The sequence below is a fragment of the Python bivittatus genome, unplaced genomic scaffold, assembly GCF_059951505.1.
Source record: "Python bivittatus isolate LINGU-HERP-01145 unplaced genomic scaffold, Pbiv_v1 ctg000220_np1212, whole genome shotgun sequence".
NCBI classification, from domain to species: Eukaryota; Metazoa; Chordata; class Lepidosauria; order Squamata; family Pythonidae; genus Python; species Python bivittatus.
In genome coordinates this window covers 4068648-4086486 of record NW_028277048.1, presented here as the reverse complement: position 1 = coordinate 4086486, position 17839 = coordinate 4068648, and the positions used below count along the sequence as shown (strand labels likewise).

Below are 17839 nucleotides of genomic sequence, written 5' to 3'. Positions count from 1 at the left end.
TTGGGGATGAGATGAAGGCAACGTTTGGCTGGGCCCCTTTAAGTGAAACAAAGTAATGTTGTACCCTCAGACAAGTGGTGTTATATTGTTTTCATTTTGTGGAGCCACCCAGAGTTGTTCTGGCATTGGGCAGCCTAGAAATTCAATCAATTAGTCAATAAATGGCAGGGAACAAAAGGTTGCTGGTCCAATGTTTTGTGCTGCAGTTAGGAGGAAGTGGGGAAAAGCAGGTAGATGTTATGAACGGCACACCTTCCTATGTTATTAGTTTGCACTCTCAGACTAGAGGGCTATAGGTATTATTATTTGGTCTGGGGCTCATACTAGAAGCCTCAGGTCCTCCCCCGGTGGGGGATTCATGTAACTTTGTATTTCAGTTGTTATATTTACTATATATTGTAAGGCTTGTTAAGTTTAGATCCTGGAAGAGTTGAATACTCATACTTAACACATGGGGGCCACCTAAGGCCAAGAAGCTCAAATAGGAATGAAACTGGTCACGTATTGCCACCTAGTGGTGAGCAGAAAGTATAACCACTGCAGAACAAAGTCAAATAACTAGTTTAATTCCTCTTTAAAATACAGTACCAGGTTTGGGAAGGAAATTGTCATGTCAGAAGTAAAAATGGCCTGACCAAGAGTGTGCCTGAAGGTGACACAAAATCAGTGCCTTAGTCGTGGCATTGATAAAGTGACTGCTGTGGCACTGGAATTTGGGGGAAGGAAGAGTTTGGCAACCTTGCTAAAGCTCAAGTCCAGGTAGGTTAAGCTGGGAAGAGAAACTTCTGGGCTCACTTTTCTCAGCAGGATTTTGTAAAATCAAATGGCACTTTGTCTCTTTTGCGAACTGTCCATGAGAAAACAGCCTCTCACAGATCTTGAGTGGAAATAAAAACAATGTGTTTGTTCCCAAAGCTGGCAGACCCACTGCCTCATTGGGCACTGAACAAAGGCTTAGCTTGATCAATTTCACATCTCACTCTTGTCAAGTTACTGACCCTGCATGATCTGGGTCTCCAGGAGGTTAGTTTCCAGGAGCTCTTCTTCCAAGACCTTTGGTGAATTCCTATTTTTGAAGCACTGGTTGGCTAGAAATCTGATGAATCCCTCTGTACCCCCCCCGCGCCCCGCTTAAGCCTTTCACGACAAATAAGGCTCAAGCACAGTTTTGTTGCACATTGTACACTGTGCAACCCCCACCTTTCGCCCTTCAGAGCTTCCAAAACCTGTATTGGCTGCATAGCACAACTATTGTATTACCGTAACATAAAAGGAAGTTGTATGTTGCCTTAAATCTCCACAGGAACAGCTTCTGTGAGAAAGTACCTGTTGCAGAAATACGACACTGGGTGGGAAAGCCAATGAGAGCATCACTTTGGATTATTTCCCATGCTGTCATACAAATTTTGCAGGAGTGTGAGGAGGATGCTATGGGGAGTATGGGACAGGAATATCCTACAGGCAAAGTGGCCAACAGTGACATGGGATGGGTGTAAACGTCACAGACAGCAAAAGGTGGTCATGTATGCAGACAGGAACGGACAGATGACTATGCAGCTCAGAATCAAGCTGGCCTTCCTGTGGTTCTTCTGTATCAGTTTTTGTCCTTGGTCATTTGAAAGTGTGTGTGTGCGTGCGCATAAATATATGCTGTAGTCTTAGTACTGTGAACATTATATGTATTATATTTACCCCAGAATTAAGCACTGCTTCTGCTTTTACTCAGATGCTGCTTCTGTCCTTGTACTGACACAAGACAGAGGGCAATTTTTTGCACCCACAGCTCAAACTGCCCTTAAACAAAACGAAACGAAACCAAACCCTAAGGATTAGTTTGATGTGTGAAGTTGCACACTTCATGCCATCAAAAATCAGCAATTTTGCCAACCAGCTTCGGTGGTGCAATCTGGGTGGGAGCCATGCATGATACGTGGATGGCTGACTCTTGCCATATAAACAATCACCATCTGCTTTCCTTTTCCTTGACTGGTAGGACTTTGCTCTCAAGACATTCACATCAAAGTGCTTCATCTGCCTTTGGCCTCCCCATATACAAATATGTTACTGTCATAGCGTAGTGGACCAAAGTACACACTGTGAGGAAGAGAGCTTCCTCTTCACCACCATTCCAGTTCCAAATCTTAGCTTTGCCAGGAACACATCTGGTATATTTATCTCCAACTACTTTTGTTGATATTTCTTCTCCCCATGGGACACTTGGAATTGGAGCCCTGGAAGAAAGTTCATCCAAGCAATTCTTTCTTGTGCTCACTCACTTATAATACTTCAGATCTGGAATGCAGCAACCATAACCACAAGGAAAAAGCCAAATCAGGTTTGTTCAAGAAGAGGCAAGGAGCGAGATTTTGAGCAAGTTATCTGTTCTTTCAGCCTCTGCTTCCCCACTCTGTTTCTGTAACGTGATGGAGCACTGACCTACTTAGCTGGATTATTGTTAAGTATGACTGAGATTGCATGGGGTGTACTTTCAGCACTTTAAAAAGCCATATATAAATACAATGCATGATTATTTATTATTCATGATAAGCCCTTGTTGGAAAAGGGGGGATGGTGAAGTGGGTGTTAACTGCTACCTCTTTTCCAGGACCAGAAAGCCTGGGGGCAAGAGACAGATCACCAACTCTTCACCCATCTACCCCCAAATTATTGTCACAAAGCTCTGCTAGACTGCCCCATTTCCGAGTCCAAGGTGCAAATCTCATGTCCCTACCCCAAGCAGAGTCACAGATTTTGCTTGTCATTGCATCTGACTTTAATTGAGAATCTTTCAGTATTAGCCAGAAACTGACATGTAAAAGGCTCTTACTGGCTTAGGTGGTGGCCCTAACAGAAGTTATATAACTAAAATCAAAACAAAGTGCATAGAATAAACAGTCACCGAAAGGAGGGATGGGGGGAGGGCTTGAGACCTGCCAGGGCACAAGCCCAGGTTTTTTATGGGAAGGGAACAGTCAGAGCTAGGAAATGTGTCTCAGTCCCATTTTGGGAGGTAGAACATTGAGTCTACCCTACACAAGATCTTAGCTGGAGACCACATTTAGGAGAGAAGGTTCCAGTAGTGCCTTGTCCAAAGTCTCTGCAATGCACCGCCTATTGGCAGGAAGTCCTCTTGTGTCCTAAGTGTCACTGCCCTGCAAGATTAGTTGTGTCCAGCTGGCCATCTTAGCAGAGAAACAGGAGGCGAGAACAAGAGGAAGAGGGTATTGTTCAGTGTCTGGAGTAGGTCCAGATTGATTTGGTGAGTCATGCCAACTCAGCGGAAGGGGTTCAGGCACATGCGGAGAGTGTGGATGGCAAGAGTTCTGCATGCATATTTTGGCTTTGTGTCCAGCCCTGTGAAAAGGTTGTGGAAGCCTGTAGGTTTGTAATGGCACATAACTGAGGTGTTTTCCAAGATAGGAAGATGCCTTGCAAGCCAAAGGGAGAAAAGATGGATATGCCACTATCTTGGTTTGCATGTTATAACCCTTGTGCACACACATGTACATCTAAATGTGTAATGTACGTGCATGCACAATAATGATGACATGCAGGCACATAAACTATAACTGGAGGGAATGGTGATAAAGTTCAAGCATCAGTATTTGACAGTGCCAACAAAAATGCAGGTCTACACTGCAAGAGGTGTGCATGCTGCAGGGGAATGTGTGGGCCTATACCATCTGCCCAAGCACGGCATCCCCCATTTGCTACCTCCAGGAAAGCAGGGAGGAGAGCTATGAGATATCAATAAAGAGAAACAATCCTGTCATTGAACAATCTCTCTCTGTGACACAACAAGCCTTCCATGGACCCATCTATCAACTTGCCTCTGAGTCCCTCCATGGAGTGTGTACTGTATGCATGTGTGTGCATGCGCATGCGTGAATGTGTGAGATGCCTACACTACATGATTAGCAGGGCATGTTACCACTTTCAGAGCCTGCTGCTAGGACCAGATCAATGACACCTGTTCTCCTCAACCGGGTGAGAGACGCCAAGCTTACATGACCAAGCAGCACTGGCACGTCTTCTGCTTGCGTCTGCTCTGCCCCTGCTCTTGACCCTCCCCCTGGTGTGATGCTGCAGGCTGGAGGTGGCATGAGGCAGGATTGGCATCAGTGGTGATGTAGATTGGGGCCTCCTGGACTGAGGCTCCCTGGTGCTTTTGGATCCCAGTCTTGGACTGCTGCTGATCTCCTAGAGAAATGTCCTGGGGGGCTACTGTGGTTTTCAACTCATTCAACAAAGGTTGTTGCTCAGCACCAATATTTTCTTGGATTTCGGTGGTCTCTGCTACTCCTGAAGCCAAATTAGAATCTCCATCTTCTTTCAATTCTTGATTCTCTGAACTTACAGCTGCATCCAGGAGTGGTTGAGCAGAGTCTTGGTTCGAAGTCAGCAAAGCATCAAGAACAGTTGTCTCTTGCAGAATTGGACCCTGGTCTTTGTTAGGGGTTGGGGTTTGATCCAACAGTGTAGGGATCTCTTCCACAAGAGATGGAGAGGTCTTTCCTGCAAGAGTCTCTTCTGTTTCTTCAAGGGAAGAGGTCTGGTCCTGCAGAGAGGATGACATGTGCTCTACTACTGTTGGTTGGGCCTGGCCTTGAAGTGATCCTTCTGGGAGAAAGGATGAGGTCTGATTTTGAAGTGACGTATGAACCTGATCAGTTAGAGGTCCTCCCACCTCCTTGCACCCTAGAACTGCGGGTTTCTGGTCCTGGAGGATTAGTGGAATTTGGTCTGGCCCAGTTGTTGGTGTCTCCTTCTCTTCATCCTCAGATAATTGGATCTGATCTGATGGCAATTTATCAGCCTCAAGAAGAAGCAGTATTTGAGACTCTGTAACAGTTGGCATTTGGACTTGCAAAGCTACTGGAACTTCTCCCATAGAAAAATTACTAGCTTCTTGAAGGGATGTGATTTGATCAGGTAGAGGAGACAGTTGATTAGTAACAGAAGGGGTTATATCTGGAAGGGGACCTTTCATCTCCAAAACAGGCTGTTCTTGATCCAGATCAGTTGGCAAAATCTGGGGAGATCTCTGTCCTTCATGTAATGAGGAACGAATCTCTTCTGGCAGAGATGTGAGCTGGTCTGGAGAGGTAGGCAATATTTGATCTACTACAGAATCATGATGTTCTTGAAGAGATGTTGAGATCTGGTCCAGATTTTTTCCATTAGCTTCATGTACAAATGATGGGGTCTGGTCCAATAAGAAGTGTTCAGTTTCTTGAGAAGTAGTATCACCTTTTAATAAGAATGCTTTCTGTTCTGGAGAAGAAAAATGGTCCTGCAAAGATGATGGATTTGATTCTATAAAGGATTTTGGCAGTGAAGATGGGATTTGACCTAGAAGAGAACAGTTGCTTTCTTGCAATGAAACAGATTGATCCAAAAGGGGTGATGGACTCTGATTTGGTAATAATGACTGTTCTGACCCTAGGAGTGGAGTTTGAGTTTCCTGAAAAGATGATGGATTCTGTTCTGGAAGGAATCCTTTAGTATCTGGCACTGAAGGAATCTGATCTGATGGAGATGAAGTCATGACTGAATCTGTAAGAGACAGCTTAGCTTCTTCCAAAGTGTTCAGAATCTTTGTTTCTTGCACAGAAGAGATCTGGTCTGAAACAGGTTGTCTGGTCTCCTCCCCCTCTCCTGCTTCTCCCAGCATTATTGTCTCTGATCCATGGCGTTCTTGCATCTCCTCCTTCTTTGTGTGATTTGCCTGCTTCTCTGGCACCGCTTCTTCTGTAGCAACATCACAGACTGCCAGGTCTATGGCAGGCTCTACCTCCTTTGCAATTTGCTCTGGTAGTTCCTTCTGCCCCAATTCCATCAGAACTGCCTCTCTGACCAAAGAGCTTATCTCATACTCACTATCTGCCTGTCTCCTGGGGGAATCAAGGCAGATAGTCCTGTCCTGTAGAAGACTGGAAGGATTTTGCTGATCATGGGAAGTTGGGGACTCTCCCTCTGGGCCATCACGGCTGCCAAGATCACTCTCTAGGTGGTTTTCGGTAGCATAGACAATTTTCTTTTGATCCACCTCACCTGAACCACTCCATTCTTCACAGTCATTCCCCATGTTATCGTGGTCCCCTAACTCTTCCTCTTTTCTAATGAAGCTCTGTGTCTGCCCAACAGCATCCATGCTTCCCACTTCCTGCCCCAAATGATCTCTGATGACCATCTTTTCCACTGCCAGCTTTCTTTGGTGGGCAGCAGGGACTTCATTAGAATCAAAATTCTTCATAGCAGGAACAGCCTCGGTTCTCCCTTGATGAGGCTGAGGGTCCCCACCCTCTACAGCCACAGGGTTTACTTTTACTCCTGTTTTTTCAGAGCTGGATCCACTGCCAAAAATACCTTTGGAGAACAAAAGGAAACATCAGATATTCTGGTCCTGATATATATTCTCTTTTAAAATATTTCCATAACACAGAAGCCAACCTTCTCCAACTTAGTGCCCTCCAGATGCATCAGAAATACAATTTCTAGAATTCTCAGAGCTGACTTATGTTCACTGGACATATCCACCAAACAAGTCATACTGGTTTACAGTACAGATAATGGTGTGCTGCATTATGGCTCTCCCCACCCCGCCCCCTCCAAAAGCTGGGACTTGTAGTCTGTGTTGGTGATAGGCTTCTTGACAGAAGTATAGCTCTCAGGCTGATGTGGAAAAGGAGATGGTCTACCATCAGCTGGTCTACCTCTGTAATGATGCCCAATCCTCTTTGTCCCTAGTTTGGATATGGCACCTGCCAGTCTTGCAATGCAGACAACTTTCTTCAAGTGAAGCTCCAGCTTCTCAGTCCAGAACAGACAACTGACAAACCAAGCAGTCTGTACATTGTGATTTGTTTGTTCTCTGACAGCTTTTCCAATTGCTGTTATACCACCTACATTCTGACTGGGTCTTGCCAGTCTTTACACTGCTTTCCTTCTCACAGTTCATGCTATTGGTCCAATAATTTAAATATCTGGCTTCTAAGAACAGTTGATTCATTTGCTCTCCTTAAAAGCGTAAAGGGGAGAATTGAAGGAACGCCAATATTCTGACTTCCAGTCAACCCAGCTTGAACTACTGGATTGTTTCTACTTCTCTGCTTCACAACAGAGCATGACGCCAGAGGGACAATGTGTTAAGAAACAGCAACATAATGCCCTCCAAAGTGTGCTGGCTGGGGATGATGGAGACAGTACTCCAGCAATCTGGAGCATAGAGAAGAGTATAGCATCTTGAGTGGTGCAGAGAAAGCTATTAGCCTGATCTCTAGAATACACCAGGATGTTTTCTTGCCTAACACTGATTTAGGTCTTATTTATTTATTTGAATTTATAGTCAAAAGCAAACCAAGTATAACTATCAAGAAATCTGCACAACGATATATAAAACTGAGTATCTAATAGCAATAGCAACTGTAATAAATTTGGCAACTCTTCTGGAAATATCCACAGACCTATCTGCTGTTCTGTACTGGCATGAAAATGGGTTAGGAAAGGTGTTATTAACTGAACTCTCTATACCATGTTGGAGGGGCAATGCAAAAGCATGTGAGAGACTTCCTATTTCTTCCAACAAACATGGGGAAGATGTTGATATATCTACCTTCCAGCAGTAAGGATGACAAAACATTATAGTGTGTAACAGTAAATGCTCTTCTATGAGATGGGCAGAGATGGGCAGAGACTATTTGCTAAATATTTAGCATGGGAGAATGACCTCCTAAGCAGGTCTCCTTTGTACAAGGTGGAGCTTTACATGGGTCACTCAGGAAACTACACTGAGGACCCTTTCTTTCAGCTAAGACGAGGCTCTCTCAAGGCCAAGCTGATGCTCCATACAGTTACGTAAATCTGTGTGGATGGTAGTCTTCCATGAAGATATAAAACGGTCCTGCAGCATCAGGGAGGCTAGTGTATTACCAGAAGATTGGCATTTAAACCATGATCTGGCTTCTCTTCAGATCTTGGTTTAGATCTGTGCAGTTGTGTCATTTTCATTCATTTCAATGAGGCTTGCATCAGAGATCTTCCCTAGGGGATTGTGCATTAATGGGAGGAGAGAATGCAATTTAGATTTTCTACTTCAGGCACCAAAATAACTTGGGCCAGACTTATATAGCAGATGAAACAACCTTTGACTTAACCCTTTCATCCCTGTTTCCAAATCTAAAGTATAGGCAGCTGCATTTACTTAGATCTATCTCCCCAACTTTGTCTGATCCCTACTTCCCTTCCTTGCAGTTCCTATTCTGCAAATAGCCTCCTGGGTAGGGATCTGTCTACTAGCCAAGAAGCTCCATTAAGTGCAGATACACTGGTGGCACTGAAGAAAGTGCATAATAACTTTATCTTTCCAGTACCACTTTTATGTGATGGTTTTCACATTTGAAAGATTCAGTTAACTCTTTCCACATGAGATGTCCATTCTACCTAAGAATGCTTACATCTTCCATATGGAATCTGTGCATGTTGTAGAAACTACAGTGTGCATCTATAATGGACCCCCTATGTTTTGTAGAGCAGTGAAAGACAGGCTGAAACCCACAGCTTCATTTTAAAAGCTCTCTAAAAGCACCCTCTGGGAAAAGGACAGTTTTTTAGTCCTCTGGGTAAGTAGGAAGAGAAGGGAGAGAGAAAGGAGGAGTGGGCAGAAACAGAGAACTGAACTGGGGCGGGGGGGTACCACAAAACCAGAAACACTTTTGGCTGGCTTTGGCCCAGAGTGACCACAGCCTACATGTCACCCTTGAAGAGAATCCCAGATGGCAAGCAACTTTCACAGAATATGACAGAATATATTGGAAGAGAAAATATTCAGCCTAGCATCCCCTACACACTCCATTCACACTAATACAAAATCCTCACAGCACATCCAAGAAGTCTGCAGAACAGTCTCCATTAATTTGGAGGCTATCTGAACCACTTACTGCAGTACTGGGTTGAAATGCACACTGGGGAAAGGCTAGTTATCCCTTCTATCCTCAGAAACAACGTCTTTAATAACTGTTTGGTAAGGACGCTTTAAAATATCTTCATTAACCACTATGGGGGCTATTTTAAAGTTGTGTTTCGGTGAAAAATAGTGCTTGTGTGCATATGGAGGGAGTTCCCTCCAATCAGCTGCTAGTCAGAGGTAAGATCTTTCTGATAGAAATGGAGGGGGGCGCAAAAGTCAGGGCTTTGGCAGAAGGGGGAGGCCTTATGAGGTAGGAGCTGTCTAGACTCCTCAAGGACCACGTGAACCTCATGAGGTCTGCAAGCTAGAAGTTCCCCATGCAGCAGATTTTGGGAAACAGCATAGGATAAGTAATCATTTCATGAAATTGGGCCTTACTATAATTCTGCATAAACTTAAAGTGCACCTAATACACACTGAATTCTCCCTCATGGCTTAGCATTCTAGTGGTCCATAACAGCAGTGAGCAAATCTGTCTTTCAGGGATTAATCTCGCCCATTAATGATCTTCTCAGCAAGAAAGTCTGAAGAGCCCCTGAGAACCACAGGATTTCATCTGTCATGAACTCTCTGCAAAATAGAGTATTTTTTGCCATCCCCATCGCATACCTCAGTTGCTCTTCTAAAACAAGAGTGAATCTTTAGAAGTCCTGAGCCCAAAAAGAAGCAGTCCGCTTACAGCGGAAATCAAGATTTTTTGTGATGGCAATTTTTCTACCACTCCATATCAAAGTCCATGTTTGCAAGAAATCATGTGACAGATGCAAACCTGCTCAGCAGTTTTGCCTATTGTCCTCTTGGCTCTGTGGAATTTGGACTATAAATTTCATCTTTATCACCACCTAAGGATCTGGCCTGACCCCCTACCTAATGGCAGATCTTGCCAGCTGCTGATACCCACCATCACCTGACATGTCTCCATTCTCCAGTTGTCCTTTGGCTGTTGCCTGCATGGGCTTCTGAGAAGGAAGAGAAGCCAACTCAAGTTTGGTCTCAGTAATATTTCCCTCTGTAAAGAAAGCATTACTTTCAGTTAGGTTAACCAGGTCCCCTTGCAGGGGGAGAACACTAGAACAAAAGGATGTTTTTCATAGCTCAAAAGGCAAAGCCTGGTGAAAAAGCAACCTAGACCTTTTGGTACGCTTGCTGAGCCTGGCAGTTCAAAGTCAAGCAAAACTAATTCTTCCAAGCAAGGTTCTCATAGAGTCATATTTAACAAGATTTCTTCAGATGAAAGGGGTACAGTTATAAGAATTTCAGCAACTGAACTATTTCCAATTTAGAACCAATTTACCCCCCAATACATGAGAGCAAAGACTTCCTTAATTCTTTTCTAAAAGCTTTCCTGTGAACTGATGAGTGAATGGTTCTTTTCACTGATAATGGATAAGCTTGCAGGTGACTGTTCACAAAATTATCCCCTGAATCTGTGTGCACACAAGTCTTATGGATAGCTTTGCAAATAATATTTTGTCCTTTAGTTTATTCATCATTTTGATATTTTAGCCTGGTGAAAGAGATTAATTCAGGTCAGAGACCTCAAAATCCTGAGGTCACATGAGATAAAAGACTACCATTCAGTTGGGCAAGGCATCTTTTAGGCTGATCCATAAGTATGAGCATAGGTCTAGGTCTGCAAGTACTGGACAATTCTAAACAAGACATAAAATCATCAGTTGTAACTCACTTAGATAAATGTAGCCCAAATTCTATGAAATGACCCACTAGTTATCTCCTCTGCTAGTTAGTCTATACAAATATTACTATTTATTTCAACGGCAAGTGCATAAAAGAAGAATTCCAAGGCTGATTGTGCCCACTGTGATAAGGTACCCCAGACAATGCGCATCTTACCAAATGGAAAATTACTCACTTTCTGGAGAAGAGGAAGCTATCCCATCAATCTGAAAACACAAGGAAGAAATTTGATACAATGATAGTCAAGGAGATTTCACATGAGCTAAATACACTTTATCTAATCTAACTTGATCATTCTCAGAGGAAGCATTGTCACCATGTTGAATAGGAATACAATATTTTTTCTTTTCAAGGTTAAACTTGTGCAGGGGGGAGGAATGAGGGACACTTGCCAGATTGCACCAAAACCCTTTGGCCAGAATCCTTGTCATCACCTGGACACCACTTGCACAACACCCACAGCAGTTTTGTAACTCTTTAAAACAATGGACTCATTGCTTGACTTAACAGGACGTGTATTGGTTCACCCCTCATGCTACCCCAAAGTGCCCAACCTAAAGCCCCAGGTACCAAATGTGGTACCCAAAAACTGCAGATCACACCTTGGAAACCACCAAAATTTTTATTGCATCAATTTTTTTTTAATGTAGCAGAGGGTGAAATGATATTAGTTATATTTACAGATTAAATTAAATTAAATTAAATTAAATCAAAATTATTTTTCGTCTGCTACTTTTTGAAATGTAGCTCCTGGCATAGTATTTAAAGTTCAGATGTTGCCCTCAACCTGGAAATGGTTGTGCAAATGTAGATTGCTTGGTTTTGTCTTAGCATGTTCTAGCTGTAACTTAGTTGCTATATTCACATAAGACAATAAAGTAGAATTCTGTAGAATCCTGAGCCTGTTGTTCAAATGTTCAAATGCTTAGGTCCCTTTCTCTCAGGAAAAGCTTCAGCAATCACAAATTCACCATCAGCACAGCTTCCAAAACAAGGTCTTGGATTGTTGCTCCCAAAGACAAGAATCATAGTCCAGCTTCAAGCCCTGGCCTGTCCAGCTGCAAGAGTTTTCTTCCTGCTAAAAGCCTGATACCGTTTTCACTGGCAGAAGAACAAAATGAGAGGCCTCCTGAGCCTGAACAACGCAACCAATGGCTTCGAATAACATATCAGGAGCTTCATTTCAAAAAAAGGGATGAGACAAGAACAAAAGCTAAACTTATCTGATTTCATTTACATTTGAACATACTTATAATGAAACGAGATGAATTTATTTAATTATGTTAAAAGCTAAGCAGGGTCAACCCTTATTAGTACTTGGATGGGGAAAATCAGGAAAATCCAGGAATGTAGGATCGATTGAAATTTTTTTTAGAAAAACAACACTTGGAACAAGGCCATGGCAAACCACTTCGGCATCTATATTAAGACAACTGCATGGATGTGTCCACGTAAGTCACCAGGATTTGGACACAACTCAAAGGCAGTGTTATTTTTTGATACAATGACTTCTTAGGTATTTGCTTCTTCTGTTACATTACAACTTACTACTGGGTGACAGTTTCTGGAGGACTACCTCCACACGCTTGTAAACCTTGAGGCCGCAGAGAAAGGCTCTTAATCTGCTTATATCTATAGTGACATAAGTCATAATTGTATGATTAGACATTTACAATGTGGACTGTGTGGGCCCAGTTGGTCCAAAACGCAGTGTTCCACATACTGACTGGTGCTAGCTGCTATTGTCATGTTACTTGTGGGCCTTTACACTAATTAGCAAAGGTTTCCAGATGCAATTCAATATGCTAGTTTTGACTAATAGGCCTAGGTACTTTCAGAACCTCCCACTCCAACCAGAATTGGCCTGTCTGAGGAGAACCTCAGTTTCATGAGGTGATGGGGCCTGAAGCCAGAAACCACTGTTTATCAATCTAGGTGCTTATACCCTGGAACAGTCTTCCTTTAGAAGCTAAGCTGGCCCCCTGGGGATGGCCTTCTGGAAGAGAGTGAAGGCTGTACACTTCCGGAGGACCTTCAGGGAATATTGTATGCCATCTGGAACCAGATTTTATTAGTCAGTCGTTTAATCTGACACTACCTGTTTTTTGTTTGATTTATTAAATTGTATTGCACATTTCACTACGGACGTTTTACTCTGTTTCTCTGTTGCTATACGCTGCTGTAAGGCTAAAAGATTTGGCAGCATACAAATTAATACTTAAATACCTTCACAATGCCATCCAGTGATGCCTGCTTCACCTCCTTCAAAGACTGCTGCTGCTGTCCCTGCGGAAGATCCGCATTATCTAGGTGCTGCATTTGAGACTGAAGACTTCAGAGGGAGAAAGAATGAGATATTAGAGACACCATCCTATGGCCTTTGCAGACCGTAGAGGAATGCAAGAGAAGCACTTCAAAGCACATTGGTACTGAGATCAAGGTTCTACATCAGAGACGGGGAACTTGGGTGCTCTCGGTACTGCTGCACTCCCAGCATTCCCAAGCAGCACGACCACTGGTGAACTGAAGTTCTACAGCATCTGGAGGGCGAGCATTTCTCCATCCCTACTGGTAAAGAGACTTCTCTTTTAACAGGAAATTGATGGACTTGGGCACCATAATACATGCCTTGATATCTTCTAGAGCAGATGACTATAAATGTTCTACTCAATGCCTGTTTCTGATGTGTTCCTAAACTGCATCTGACCCAAATTAGGGCAGGCATTTAACCTGCTTTCTAAAAAACAGTCAACAGTAAGCTTGGCACCATGAGGAAGCAAGAAGGCTGTTTCTTATAATTTGCCTTTCTTCACAAAGTGAATGAAAGGCTTTATCTGCAAACCTCACTCACATGGACTTGCAGAGAGGAGACTTCAGATTCCCGCTGAAGTGTATAGGAATAAGAGAACCTGGAGAACCTGTGGTCCTTCAGATGTTACTGAACTCTAATTCCCAGATCTAGAGGGCCAGACATTCACCATCCTTCATGTGGAATTTTAAAGATTCCTGAATAGTACTATACTGAATAGTACTATACAAAAGCTGGCTTTTGACATAAACATTTGCAAGCTGCTAAGACAGTTACAGACTCAATGTATTTATTACTTCAATGTATATGACTACTCAATTAATTATTGCTTATTGATTTAATATTTTTGTTTTATTGTATACTATTATTATTCTATTTGTAATCTGCACTGAGAGCTCCTTGGCTACATAGCAGGACAGAAATGTTAAAACAGATGTGTCTCATTGTTTAAGTGGATTTCAAGTCCCATTCCCTATTTGAGAAACAATTCACCCAGATGTCTTTTAATACTGTGAGTTGAGCAGTATTACTTTCTTGGACAACTGTTGAGTAGTTTCTTAAGGTGTGTGCGTGTGAGAAGACTCTGCTACATTTACAATGGGACTTATGTAGGTTCCCTTGTTGTTTCCCACCCACCTCCCAAAAAGTAGGATTTATATGAGCCAAGCTTGATTCCAGTACCTTTGTGGTTCAGCCATGTAGTTTTCTTGGCAAGAGCCCAGAAGTGGTTTGTCAATACTTTCTTCCAGGATGCTTTTCCAACTTCCTAGTCTAGTCTAGTCTAGTCTAGTCTAGTCTAGTCTAGTCTAGTCTAGTCTAGTCCTGGCATTACCTGGTGGCCTCCCATCCAAATACTAACAAGAGTCAATGCTGCTTAGCTTTTTCAGATCAGCCATGGCTGCTAGGTGGCTATTTTTGCACTGCCTCAGGAGTGCTGCTGAATCATCACTCAACTGAACATTCCCATCCTCCTCCCCTTCAGCTCCTTCAGGCCAGATAGTGGTTTTAAGCTTTTCTGTCCTGGGTGTTGGTTCCCCCCACCCCCCGCTTGAGTTCAGTTTTGTTTTTAGCCTCTTCCGGAAAGAGAGCTCACAGAGGCAGGAGGGAGACACCAAGTCCCAGCTAAGCAGCACTCCCTGATGTTCCCAGAGGACCTCAATGCCATCATCAGTCTCTATCTGCAGCTCTATCCAGAATCACAAATTGCTGTAAATGTTGCTCTTTACTTATAAACCAACACCAGAGGAAAAGTCTCTGCCCAGGGTGGCTTACAGCTGAAAAGGTGATGCAGGGAAACAGAAGGGGGAGAGGAAAGAAATGGAAGCAAGTTCAGGCAATTAATGAAGTCAGGAGGTGATATGCTCTATTCAGTCATTTAGGCTTCACGAAGAAAAGCATCCCAAATTCAACACTGGACAGAACCTTCATAATAGAGAAAAGTGTGCAAGCTTTTGAATTCTTTAGAGCTCTTTACCAGGCTTGCAGGTACCAAAGGTATAAGTTAAGAAAAGGAGAAGATGCCAAATTCTGGAGAAACCAGTTTGCATATTTCTGAGGCACTTATCTTGATCCCCAAAGAGGCACATGCATCTGGCTACCCTATGGCCCTGACACTGGGGATTGTGGGAAATTCTTCACAGACTGGGGAGGGAATTCAAGGAAACAAGAAGGGTGGCCGATGGCACGTGTGTCCTGGACAGCAAGCATCAAGGGTATTGGAAGAGTAAAGGAGCCATTTGTTGAGGGAGCAGGGGACCCTGAGGCAGCTGTGGAAGAAAGGCCGCAGGCAGGATTATCTACGTGGTAACTGGGCCCAGCTACTCCACAGCTGCTACATCCAGAGGTGTTGCAGATGAAAGGAGTCTCCTTAAAGCAGCAAAAGGTTACCTTTGAATGCTGTGTCCCTTCTCTTGAAACAACCATTCTGCTTTATGAGCTGACTTTTTTTTGGCTGGATGAAATTATGGGAAGTACAATCCCTTCTAGTTACTATATTCCCAAGGCTTCACATCCACCATCACTTAGGACACACCCACCTGGATAGATCTTGTTCTAAGTCTTGGACACGGGACTGTGCCTCCCAGAGAGAAGACATATGATCCTTGTCATCAGCAGGCATGGATGTTCCCTCCATCAGCCACCGATCTCGCAGGGATTTCCTCTTAGGACAGAGACAGAGGATGCATTTAGTGTCTGCTTTATACTGGACGTGCACACCATTCAGCCACATGGGCTATCGGAACGCATCAAGACAAATGAGTTTCAGTCAGAAGCCCAGGCATATGTACACATACATGTATTCACTCCTATGCTTGTTCAGCCACACCCATATATATGGTCATACACAAATGAAATTACACTTGAAGCTTTGTGGCTTGACGGCAGATGTTGGACACACCCACCAGTGCAGATACTCCGCTCCATAATGCATACATTTTTTCCCTTTCTCTCTCTCTCACCACCATCCACACACATATAAGCTTGTTCTGGGGGAAAACTGGAGCTCCTGAAGGAGAGATGGGATATAAAATTAACAAATAAATTGGCTCAAGGCAGAGCATCAGAAGGCTGCCGAACAAAACTGAATACAGTGCAAGCCCAATCAGCCTTCTGGAATTGCCATGGATGTGCCTAGCCCCAAAGGCTCTGTATGACCCACAGCCCGGTGCATCGCTGCCTCTTCCTTCCCCTCAGTTTGGTGTCGGGGACCGGCTGTCGCTTACAAGTACTTTCCTTCCCCCTTCAGGGCACCCCCCCAATCTTTTGGCTTCTGATCCTCCCGCAGCCATCTCCACCTCTCCGTGGTCCATCAATTCCTGTATCCCTTTCGTGGGTGGTACCTTGAGGCGTTGGACTCGCAGTCTCTCTTCCTCCAGCTCCCGCCGGGTGGCTAGGATGCGCTCCTGCAGCCTCCGCCGCTCCTGCAGCAAAGCAAAAGGACCGGGGTGGGGGGGGGGTGGGGAGGCGGAGTGAGGCAAGGCGAGGCGAGGCAGGAGCCGCCCTGCAAAAGGGCGGACAAAGGGCCCGCCGCGGAGGGAGGCAGGGCGGGACTGAGCCCACGTGGGCGACCGGCAGACCCGCTTGCTTGCTTGCCTGGCCGATCGCGCCGCCGTGGATTAACCCCAGCAGAACCAGCCTCGCTTAAACGGAGATTTCCCCCGTTTGCCTCCCCGGCGCCTTTTCTCCCCTTGCACTTGACCGTAGTCCCGCCTGCAGCACTTGATCGCTTCCTTCTGCGTTCCTCCGGTTGGTTTGGGGACTCCCGGTCTCCACAGGCTTCAAACGCTGCCCAGCCGCTCAGTTCGTGCACCCTGACTAACTCTGAAGCGCTTGCCCCGTGGAAAGCACCAACAGGAAGCGGGGGAGACAGAGGAGTGGGAGACTGCTGGGTCCCCTCAACCCTACCAGCGGCAATTTCCTTTTCTCAGGAACCCCAAACTCCATGGGAACAGAGAGAGCACCTCTTTTTGTAGAAATGTATTAGCATAGATTTCCTATTTTTTTTATTTATACACACACACACAGACTGTATATATTTCTTTTATCCCACCTTTATTATTTTTATAAATAATTCAAGGCAGCAAGCATACCTAATACTTCTTCCTCCTCCTATTTTCCTCACAACAACCTTGAGAGAGAGTGACTGGCCCAGAGTCACCCAGCTGGCTTTCGTGGCTAAGGTGGGCCAAGAACTCACGTTCTCCCGCTGTCTAGCCTGGTGCCTTAACCACTAGACCAAACTCTAGTGAGGCTCTGCTTTTTTTTGTGTCTGTGAGGTTTTTTTGTGTCTTTTACTATTCTATTTCTGCGCACTTAAGAAATTAGTAATGGGTGGTCTGTACACAATTTAACTAAATACATATTTTGATTTACAATATAAATATTAAAACAGTACCAACTATCAGCGGAAAACAATGTATCAGAAATCAAGATACTTAAAATTTTTAAAAATTAAATATTTAAAATGACAATACTGCATATTAAGTATCTGTGTACAGCCACTGGATGATCAGCCTCTCCAGGTAACAGGAAGTTTTTTTTTTTTTTACCCAGTTAGGAGTAAGGGTATCCTTGAAAAGGATATTGCAGGGTTTGGGTGCCACCACCCAGAAGGCCCTCTCTCACTGTCCCAACTAAGGCACTGTTTGCATGACACATCCAGACAGACAGTTAAGGAGTGAACATCTTCCATATCACACATGGCTTTAACCAAAAACACAGATTTACCATGTTTTCAGAACCTGGGAACAGCCACTATTTAGAGATTATGAAAACCAGACTTCATAAGCGAAGATCAAGAAACAATTCATATTTCAGTTTCTGTTAACTCAAAATGATGTGCGTTTCAGGTTCAGACAATGCAG

General features: G+C 44.0%; 1 protein-coding gene across 7 annotated transcripts in view; it reads right to left on the bottom strand.

Moving 5' to 3' along the window:
- Positions 1-2525: 2525 nt before the first annotated feature.
- The window catches only part of PALM3 (paralemmin 3), a 34696-nt gene continuing 19382 nt past the window's right edge, over positions 2526-17839 (bottom strand). For all 7 annotated transcript variants that reach the window (XM_025171374.2, XM_025171373.2, XM_007435544.3 and 4 more), the window contains 6 exons: positions 16316-16396; positions 15512-15636; positions 12893-12998; positions 10842-10872; positions 9870-9977; positions 2526-6369 (listed from right to left, as the gene is read on the bottom strand). In XM_025171374.2, coding sequence (XP_025027142.1) covers positions 4004-6369; positions 9870-9977; positions 10842-10872; positions 12893-12998; positions 15512-15636; positions 16316-16396 — 2817 coding nt within the window. In that variant the 3' untranslated portion in view covers positions 2526-4003. The remainder of the gene's footprint in view (positions 6370-9869; positions 9978-10841; positions 10873-12892; positions 12999-15511; positions 15637-16315; positions 16397-17839) is intronic.